Source organism: Portunus trituberculatus, chromosome 22 (assembly GCF_017591435.1).
Source record: "Portunus trituberculatus isolate SZX2019 chromosome 22, ASM1759143v1, whole genome shotgun sequence".
Classification (NCBI taxonomy): Eukaryota; Metazoa; Arthropoda; class Malacostraca; order Decapoda; family Portunidae; genus Portunus; species Portunus trituberculatus.
In genome coordinates this window covers 11,147,776-11,158,351 of record NC_059276.1, presented here as the reverse complement: position 1 = coordinate 11,158,351, position 10,576 = coordinate 11,147,776, and the positions used below count along the sequence as shown (strand labels likewise).

Genomic DNA, 10,576 nt, shown 5'->3' with positions numbered 1-10,576 from the left:
TCTGTCCTCGTGTCCTTTACAAATGGACGAAGCGGAAAAAAATCCACAAACTTCCAACAGCGAAAGAAATTTGCAGTCTGCTCAACAAGTCACGCCACGCCATAAAGTGCACAACCACACCACTAAGGGTACAGACAGACATTAAGAGACGCATAAACCTCCTTTACATCCTCCCTGTATTTACGATAATGTAACCCGTACATAACCCAACCTCCCCTCCACCTCAAATAAAGGCCTTGTATTTAGATCCAGTTCACAAAATGCACATGAGTTTACGGCGGTTCAAAATCTCTCTCTTTTCGCCAGATTGAGGGGAATTCACGGCTATTTGTGGCATATTTACTTGTCTCGGGAAGCGCCGCGCGGGGGAGAAGGCGGTGACGCGGAGCTTAATTATGAGGCGAGACTTTACGACCGTCCCGACCCGCCAGTGAAGAGTTACGGCGGTGGTGGTGCAGTGTGGGAGGTGGTGCTTTTGAAGACTTTCTAGGAACTGTGTCACTTGTTAAATCTTTCCGTCTCTCTCTCTCTCTCTGCAATGCTCATCAATTGAATGTTCCACTCTTCCATAATGGAGCGGAGCATTTTACCCAGAGGAAAAACAAAAGGAGCGTATTCCGAGATACTTCTGCGCTACACAATCGCTACATTCCAAAGGCTCCGCTATTTGAAGTTACACAAATTTTCAAAGGGAGTCTTTATGGTTCTAGTGACAGATTAACATCCCAACATTAACTACTCTTCAAAACCCGGTTGAATATACTGTAGCCTTAGAAAAATAGTCGCGGTGAGAGAGACTATAGTTTCTGAAGACGGGTAAACAAAAGAAGCATCGTAAAATGTCCACGGGCGGAAAAACAAGAGGAAGGATAGGTATAGACAAAATCGATCTGTAAATAAATGCATTTCCCTCTAAAACTCGGCTTACAGATATGGTACAATAAATATACAAACAGATACTTCGCTGCTGCTGCTGTTGCTGTTTTTTTTTTCCATTTTTTGCTGCAAACACATGACATGATACACTCAAGTAATGTACAGTGAATATATAGAGCGTGTGGGGGTGGAGGGGAGGTACTGGGGAGGTTGTGGGGAGGATAGGTATTGCAAGAGAATGGATAGAAGGCTCATAACATTGACATCTCAGAATAGGTTTGGATAAATGGGATAGGATTGAAGGGGAGGAGGGGAAGGGTAGCCCGCCCCATCTCCTCCTCCCCATTGCCCATACTCCCCTCACCTCCCCCTCCTTCTCCTCCTCCTCCTCTTCCCCACCTCACATGAGATCACAGTTCCCCAATCACGATTTTCGGGGAGAATGAACGAAAGATAAAACTAATATGATTGTCCTCGACCCTCAAAGAAAAATCACAGATCGTTAAGTAAAACATGGCTCGCACGCACGCACTTACGCACACCCAAACACACACACACACACACACACACACACACACACACACACACACAGAAAAAAAACACTGACGATGAAACCAAACTCTCTCTCTCTCTCTCTCTCTCTCTCTCTCACACGCACACACATTCTCTCTTTCTCTAGTGAATAAATGAAAACGAACAAACAAACAAACAAATGACTCAAAGATCTTCACATATCCACACAAAACACTGATTTGTACATATTGAAGGAGAAATAACATCACAGCACACAAGGGTAGACCACGCCCTTGGCACGCCCACAACCCACGCCCTCAAACAACTAGTGCAACCCTGTAGTGGCACCCAGACCGCGGGCGTACAAAGAGTAAGGGTTGTAGTAGGCGGAGAGTGGGTGTGGGGGCAGGCCGGAGAGTGTGGCGGCGGAGAGGGCGGAGGCTGGAAGGGGCGCCGTGGGTGGGAGGTGACCCAGGGGCGGTTTGGCATAAGGGTGGTAGCGTGCAGCGGAGAGGGGCGACAGTGGCGGGGTTGGGTAGCCTCGCGGGAGGTGTCCGGCGAGGAGTGGGTGGTGGAGGGCGTGGAGAGACAGTGTGGAGTCTGAGGTGGAGAGGTTGGTGTGGCTGCGGAGGTGCTGAAGGAGTTCCTCTGATGTGGAGAACCGTTTGCCGCAGAAAGTGTCGCCCGCTATCCAGTTGCAGACGTATGGTTGGTGTGAGCCGCCGACCAGCCCCGGGGGAGGATACAGACCACTGCTGCGCCACACAAAAACCATTAGAACCATTAGTATCGCCAAATTGCTCCATTACCCAAGTCTGTCTGGTATAATGCATGATTCACTACTGTTATTTCCCATTACCTCAAGAATTGTCTAGTATAACACATGATTTAGTGGTGTTATTTTGTCATCATCAGTGTCAACATCACTTTTTACCACCCTCAAATCAGCAATATCATGACCTTGTGTTTTTTTTTTTTTTTTTTTTTTTTGTCTCTCAGTGTGGGGGGAAGGTAACTACAGGAAAAGACTTGTTATTTGGCTGTGTATCTCACCACCACTCCCCGCCCACACCAGCCCCGTTACTCCCACACTCACCACCACCACTACTATCATCACCACGCCACTAACATCCACTAATCACAAGACCAAATCACACACAACGCCAATATTACTGTCATTACCGCTTGTCTCTGAGCGATATTAGTCAGAACTTGCAACCACCACCACCATCACCACCACTACTGCATGAAGCCACAATCAACTTCAACAAGATGACAAACATTATAGTGACGTGACCGCAAGTAGCTGCCGTCATCACCATCACCACGTATCATCACTACATCACATCCTACCACAAGTCACTCACTCACCACCAACGTCTGTTCACCAACCATCACTTTGCTATCATCACCCCCATCACCACTTCATGACGGCGTTACCTGATGTTACCTGTCGCAAGCACATTCGCATCTCACACACAGGCACAGACACACGCACGCCATTACTGTCATCAAGAAAGGCATCAACAAACCACAACGCACTTTCTGAATCTACTTCTGTCCTGCGGTGCCTCGTCCATCACACCCGCGAAACTAGAACGTCAAGAATCACAGGGAAATAAAGCCCCACTTATGCACTTCAGCCAAATGACTTTTACATTCCTACCGCGAATTACAGAAGCGAGTGTAGGTTTTAAAAAAGAGTGAGAGAGAGAGAGAGACAGACAGAAAAATACAAGCGGGAAATAAGCATAAATCCCCACGTTGAGGTATTTAATTTTGTTCATCCTTCTTTCATTTTATGACGAGTCTTTCGCTAAAAATTATAGGAGAGCAAGAATATAATTTCACGACTGACTGAACACCCAATTGCCCAATCCGAAAGACTCTCCACTACGTAAAAAGAAAACGGGATTTGGGTCTGTGTGTAAGAGGGGGCCGGGCGAAGGAATACCGCTTTAGTACGACGGCCGCCAACTTTCACTGTAAAATAGACTAAACTTCACACGAGGCAGAAGTGGAGGGGAGGGGCGTGACTATGGCAGAGCGACCTTTAGCTTAGCACAAAGGAAGACAGAGTGAGTCGGCCGCCTTGTGACCTCCAGGCAACACTGCAGGGATTTTAACAGAGCAATTTTGAACCCAGGAAAAGAGAGCCTTGGGAAAATTTCCTTGTTGGGCCTTTGAGACTGAACTAAAGGGAAAATAATGTAGTTTGTTGTTTTTTGATATATTTTTTTTATCTGTCTATATATTCAAGTATATTGCTTTTCTATTTCTTTTTTTTTTATCTCCATAGCTCTACAGTTTATTATAATGTATTGGATGTCCTCGTAGTGATTAGTATTAACATCACCTATTTTTCTTTCTCTCTGGTAGCTCTTTAGACATTATTCCCTCCAATACTGGGACACATTTTTTACCTTGAGTTTTGAGTGGGATTAGACGATTTTACTTACATTAGGGAGGGTCTATGGAGGTCAGAAGCTTAATGGCCAGTCTGAACTATATTAATCCCACATAAGTTCCTGAAGCTGTATAGAATCACCAGTTAGTATGCAGAATGAATATGAAAACGTGTCCTGGTAACGGTTTAAACATTAATATGGCGATGCTATCAGACCAAGCAAGTTATATTTTCTATGATTGTTGCACCTGTCGCTACTGTTGCAGGAACGCACAGTTTTACATTCTCTACTTACTATAAGATAATTCCTATTCATTTACACACTCTTTCCTCACATGCGGCAAATCGTAAAAGTTTCACTACAGTGGAGATTACACACTGAATCTACATTGACTACATTTACCTGTCCATTATTTCAAAACGTACGATTGTCAGTTTCCCTGCGGTCGATTTCACGCCTCAAAAAACAATCACGCTGAACGTTATTTGTCTACGTGAAGCTTTTGAAACCCAGTAATCTGAGACGACGGCTTCAGTGAACGTGACAGGCGCATCACACAGATTATAGGTGGCAAGGATGACTCGAGCCACAACACATCACACCGCTCAAAGGGATTCAGAAGTCATCATATTTCACAACGCTCAGAAAACGACACAAGAGAGAGAGAGAGAGAGAGAGAGAGAGAGAGAGAGAGAGAGAGAGAGAGAGAGAGAGAGAGAGAGAGTTATATTAGTACGGTCAGCCCAGAAACTTTCCTAAACACTTCTACAAACACTTGACTGAAGTGAACTGAATTTATAACAGAAATATGAGGAATTTAACCTACATATAGGAAAAAAATTGTGTTGACACAGAAAACATACCAGAACCTAGAAACTATTTCAAGAAAGTCTAAACACTGAATCAAATAGAAGCTAGAAAAGAACCAAGAATACCTAGAATCTCACAGGAAGAGCAGTTCTATAAATAATCTCACTAAATACTTACTAGCAGACGTTAACGAATAGAAATCGTAAAAAAAAAACACTTAAAACATCTACAACTTTATCTGAAGACTTATATGCAATAGACAACAGAACTGAACGTTGAAGGAACCAGGAAGAGATTCAGTTATTCCTAGCACTTCTAACCACCTCTCTACTCGACAAAACATAGCCAGAACCCTAAGTAAAGTTATCAAAACAACAACTTTTAAGAAGAAAGTGAAATAACAAACCATGCAATGATATACGACCCGAAACACCAACATCACCTTAACACTTGACCCTTAGAGCAACAATACAACCCACAGGTGACGATGCAATCAACACCTGAACACGCAAGTAACCTCTCAGAATCACAGCCGTGGAGAGAAAGGAAAGCAACTGACTGGGGGCGTGAAATATGACGGAGAACATGAACTTAAGACCTCAGTAAGATTTGTGTACGTAAAGAAAGAGTAAAATTAAAGTTAACTCAAAACCTCCTCTTGAAACACATTAACCTCTTCAGTACTGGAACACAGTTTTACTACGAGTTTTGGGTATGATTAGACGATTTTACTTACATTAGGAAAGGGCTATGGAAGTTAAAATATTAATGGCCAGTCTTCACTAATATAATTCCCACATTAGTTTCTGAAGCTGAATAAAATCACCAAATAGAATAAATGAGAAAACGCGTCCAGGTACTGAAGATATTAAGGCCTCAGTAAAATGTGTGTGTAAAGAGAGACAAAAAAAAAAAAAATAATGGAAACTCTAAAACCTCCCACTTGAAACACATTAAGTCACAGGAAGGAGGAAATACTTACAGGGTAGAAGCAGGGAGGGAAGGTAACAAGCCAGGTAGCGATGCCAGATTCTTCGTATGCGCCGCAATCTGTGAGCATTGAGAACATCCGGGGGGGCAAGTGCCATTCACCACCTGGGCAGCGTGCGAGTTGATCTGGCACCCGCTGCAGTAAGGGTCCCGGCACACTGGCACTACAGTCTCGGTGCCACTCGCTGTTTTGACCCTTGCGTAGCCAATATAGGGACTGGATAGGGCTGCTGACGTACTAGTTGGGACCTGGTGAGGGAGAGCAGAGGTGTTAGCCAGTGAGGGTGAAAGGAGGTGGAGGAGATGAAGGAGAGTGATAAGGTCGTGGCGGTGAAGGAAGGAAGGAAGAAATGTGATAAGTGGAAGTGCAGGGAGGGAAAGAGAGGAGAGGAGAGGAGAGGGTGGGAAAGTGATCATGGTGGTAAGGACGATGTTGGCAGGAAGGAAGGAAGGAAGGAAGGAAGGAAGGAAGGAAGGAAGAAATGTGATAAGTGGAAGTGCAGAGAAGGAATGAAAGGGAAGAAAGGAAGAACGTGATCGTGGAGGGGTGGAGGAAAGGAGGGAAGGAAGGAAGGAAGGAAAAGAAAGAAAGGAAGGAAGGGGAGGGCGGTCTAAGTTGAGAAAAGATATACTAAAAAAGCGCTGTGGAGGGAAGAGGTGTTAAGAGGAAGGGAAGAAAAAGATTACTGAGGAGGAGGAGGAGGCGGAGGAGGAGGAGGAGGAGGAGGAGGAGGAGGAGGAGGAGGAGGAAAAGATCAGGGAGGAAGAAAAGAGCAAATGATGGTGATTTTAAGAGTGCAAAAACCAGAGAGAGAGAGAGAGAGAGAGAGAGAGAGAGAGAGAGAGAGAGAGAGAGAGAGAGAGAGAGAGAGAGAGAGAGAGAGAGAGAGAGAGAGAGAGAGAAAGGGCAGTCGAAACTTGATCCAATTAATTACCCAGAGGAAATGGCGAATGAAGCGTAAAGAAGAAGGATTACAGACTAAAAAAGGAGACAGAAAAGAAGACTAGGGAACAATGAGGGACGTGAGAAGGTGACGCAAGATGGAAGAGGAGGAGGAGGAGGAGGAGGAAGACAGGTGTGAGAGGTGAACAGATACGCAATCAACCGAACGAGATCAGGTGAGCGAAAGAAAGAGCACAGGATGATGAAACGAAACCGATATAAAAAAAAAAAAGTGAAAGAAAAATGTAACAGACGGAGGTGATGAAGGAGGGAATAAAATGCGTAGGTGATGCTTGGAAGGCGGGGAAGACGAAGAGGGGAGAAAATAAAGCATCCATAACTAAACTGAACTCTAAACCCACAATGAATCACGCCCAAGAGCAGCAAGGCACAGAAACACGTGGATCTTGAGGCGTGAGCGAAAAGCTTTGAAAAATTTGACTCCCTTTGGCTGGCCCGAGCGGAAGTGACGTCACCGTGAGTCATGGCCACACACCTGACTCGGGAAAATTGATGGCAACACTCAGCTTTGGAGGTTATGTGGATGCGGCAGGTGAAAAAAGGTGTGACTAATGAGAGGATTGGTGAAAAAGATGAGGGCGGCTGACAGGAGGGCGGGGCGGCGTCATGCAAGACGTGGATTGAAACTACCTTTTCACCGCCTTGTCTCACCTTAATGGCCTTTTAAGTGTGTGTGTGTGTGTGTGTGTGTGTGTGTGTGTGTGTGTGTGTGTGTGTGTGTGTGTGTGTGTGTGTGTCTGCCTGCCTCCCTCATCTTGCATCCCGCTCCCTCTCTCGCCACAGCCTTGAGTCTCGCCCACGCCTCACTCCTCCTAAATATATGAGCCCCTGACAAAACGTTCTCCTGAACCAACATTAGCCCCGCGCCTCCATAAATAATGGACCAACTAACTGCGCCTCACTCAAGCTCACCCCCACCAAGACAACGCCTAGGCCGCCCCTCCCTCCCATGCCCCCACCCCGCCCCTCGCCCGCCACCCTCCTTGATGGCTCACAAATCCTCGCCCCACCACGCACTTCCAGTCAGCCCCCGCCCCCGCCCCTCTCCCTGACTGCGCCCTCCCCTGACTCACCTTGGCTGTGAGCGCTGACAGGCCCGCGGCGCCCAGCGGGTCGAGGCCAAGCGCCAGGTGTGGGTAGAGGCTCGGCGCCAGCTTGTATGCAGCCAGCGGATCCTTGGTCAGGTCCCCAAGACATCCGAAGGCGGACACAGAGGAGCTGCTCTTCGGGGTGATGGACGGGGAGGAGACCCGCGGGGAGATGGAGGAGGAGGAGGATGGAGGATCTCTGGGTCTGGACGAGGACCTCCCACTGTCACTGCCCCTGGAGGAGGACCGCTCGGCGCTGGGCTGGCTGCCGCCAGGGGAGCGAGAGTGAGGGGACGACCGCTTGCTGGGGCTGATACGGTCCTCGTCCTCCTTCTTCTCGTAGGGCTTGAAGGAGGAGGCGGCGGAGGGCGTGGTCTTGGCTGCGTCCGAGGGCGTAATATTCAGAGTGGCGCCCGGAGACTTGGCCCCTGGGGAGGACTTGCCCTTGGTGCCTTTGTCAACTGAGGGAATGCCGCCCTTCTGTGACAGGTCCGCCCCTATGGAGGAACACGTCTGCGCCAGGAGGGCCAGCGGGGACTTCTTGGCGTCCAGCTGGGGGGAGAAGAGCGTTTGGTTTACGTTGGGGGGGGGTGGTCGGGTGGCTGTATCACCATCCTCATGCTCCCACCTGCTCCCTGACTCACGACTCGCTCACGGGAGAGACTCTTCGCCACGTGACTCACTACAGGTCACAATCATTGACTCACTCCTTACTCCTCATCATGAGTGGCAAAAATAATGATGGAACCTTCATTTTTTTTTTACTTTTCACTTTTTATAGTGATTAATGCAGAAAGTTGCACATTTATTTCCATTACCGTGGCTGTTTTAGTTTTATTTTTGTTTTACTCTTTTTTGTTGATGCATTGAGCGCAGTGCAAATGTGGCCAGTTATGCATATGCAACAGGCTGGTTCAGGCGCGTCCCCATGGAAATTTATTAATGCTCCAACTTATACTGATTGATACCTATGAATATGCAGGTAATTGCCATCAACTTATACGCTGTCCGCCATTCATTCACTCACTCACTCACACACACACACACACACACACACACGTTGCCATAGTCGGGAGAGGGAGAGAAAAAATGATATATTTACAGGAGCACGTGGGTTTTTCCCAGCGCGCGCGTACACCCACATGCACACACACAGACACACTCACGCACACACACGGCGAGGATCTAATGCGCACATGGAAGCCGTACATCAAAACTTAAGTACACATAAACAAGACGTTATGAAGTCTGACACACACACACACACACACACACACACACACACACACACACACACACACACACAGATGCACTTTTTTTTTACCCATTAACATACTTCAGCCACTTAAGACATGTGTTCTGAGACGTGGCAAAATTATAATTGCACCACACACACACACAGCAAAACTTGTGGGAACTTTACAGCCAGCAAACAAAACTTCTCGTCTTAAAACACATGATATTTTACAACTTCGCGGGACTCAAAATTTTTCCTACATGCCTAGACACTTCAACACGCACACGCACACACAAACACACATAGTAAACAGTAAGGGGTTGGACTCACCTCGATCGCGTGTCCCTGGATGGGGTTAAGATATTCGGGGCGAAGATACTGATTTCCACTTGAAGTCAACATGTCTGGAGGCGCCGCTCCCGTCCGTGGCGTGGAGGCGAGAGCAAAAATCCACGTCTGAACAGAATACACTTGTCGTCAACACACTTCACCAGAGAGCGCCGCAACGCACGCACGCATAGCACAACACCTTCGTCCACGCAGGCTGAGCGTTGCTAACTGAATGAATATTCTTGATTTCTGCTCACTCGTACCCGGCCTCAAGTGACGTCACGCCGGGGGGACTTGTAACGCGTGCGGCGATTGGTGGAAAATGTCCCGTTAGATTTCACACGCTGGTCCCGCCGACACTCGCTGATTGGTCCCCGCGTCGCGCCGAGTTGTAAAGCGCACGGGGATTGGTGGATGGGGATGTTATGTCGTCACTTAAGATGATGAATGGTGGGATGATGGCTGAAGCGGGAGTCACCAATCACAAGAAAGACACTAATGATCTGACACACGGCCGCCTCGCCTCGCATCGCTCACGCACCACAAAACATCGCTCACTTCACGATCATTTTTTCCCAAGCAGTGGTCGGCGGCCAACGAAACATTCTGGCACTTACACCGCCTGTCCGAGGGAGGGAGAGAGGGAGACCGAGGGAGAGAGTGAGAGGGAGGGAGAGAGAGAGAGAGAGAGGGAGAGAGAGAGGACTGATCGTGTGTGGCGTTGCCTTTCGCCTCTTCAGTTCAGGATAATTGCTTCATTTTACAACTTTTAATTCCTTACTTGACTTCCGAGGAGGGAGGGAGAGAAGGAGGGAAGGAGGGAAGGAGGGAGGAAGGGAGGGACGCTTTCTTCCAGGGATGGAGGGATGATATAGATTGTGGTAAACGCAGGAGGAAGAGGAGGAGGAGGAGGCGGACGAAGGGAGGAGGTGGCGACAGAAGACGTGTGTTCAAGTGACCGCCTCCCTCCTTCCCCTCCTCCTCCCACTCCTCCTTCTCTTCCTCCTCCTGCTCCTCCTAGTCCCCCACTGACATACCTGTCTACCTGTGGTCTTGTTTAACCTTGAGTTGTGTTTTGGGAAATATTACATGTGACTACTAATAATACCGAGAAGAGGAGGAGGAGGAGGAGGATATATGTTACATGTGACTGTTAACAATACTAGAAGAAGGAGGAAGAGGAAAAGGAGAAAGAAGAAGAAAAAGAACGAGGAGGAGGAGGAGGAGGAGGAGAAGGAGAAAGAGAAAGAGAAAGAGAAAGAGAAGGAGAAGGAGAAGGAGGAGGAGAGGAAGACATAATAACGCATACCAAAAGACCTGTTGGAAGAAGAAAATAAAGAAGGAAGAGGAAAAGTAAAAG

General features: G+C 47.6%; 1 protein-coding gene across 2 annotated transcripts; it reads right to left on the bottom strand.

Annotated features, from left to right (window-relative positions):
- Positions 1 to 885: 885 nt before the first annotated feature.
- On the bottom strand, positions 886 to 9,456 carry LOC123507398 (zinc finger protein Noc-like). 2 transcript variants are annotated; one of them, XM_045260210.1, is made up of 4 exons: positions 9,217 to 9,456; positions 7,635 to 8,201; positions 5,590 to 5,846; positions 886 to 2,141 (listed from the first exon to the last, which is right to left on the bottom strand). In XM_045260210.1, exons 1-4 carry the CDS (start codon positions 9,286 to 9,288, stop codon positions 1,715 to 1,717), a joined length of 1,323 nt encoding a protein of 440 aa, XP_045116145.1. In that variant the 5' UTR covers positions 9,289 to 9,456; the 3' UTR covers positions 886 to 1,714. The 2 variants fall into 2 exon arrangements, with proteins under 2 accessions (XP_045116145.1, XP_045116144.1); XM_045260209.1 differs by having other exon boundaries at positions 886 to 2,144; positions 9,217 to 9,455.
- Between the last annotated feature and the right edge of the window lie 1,120 nt (positions 9,457 to 10,576).

What these genes read in the sequence shown, in the direction of transcription:
- LOC123507398 (XM_045260209.1), bottom strand. Translation starts at nt 9,288, where the DNA reads ATGTTGACTTCAAGTGGAAATCAGTATCTTCGCCCCGAATATCTTAAC. An exon ending in TCCAGGGACACGCGATCGAG is followed by an intron (nt 8,202 to 9,216) that starts GTGAGTCCAACC and finishes TTCTCCCCCCAG; the next exon opens with CTGGACGCCAAGAAGTCCCC. An exon ending in TCCCTCCCTGCTTCTACCCT is followed by an intron (nt 2,145 to 5,589) that starts GTAAGTATTTCC and finishes TGTGTGGCGCAG; the next exon opens with CAGTGGTCTGTATCCTCCCC.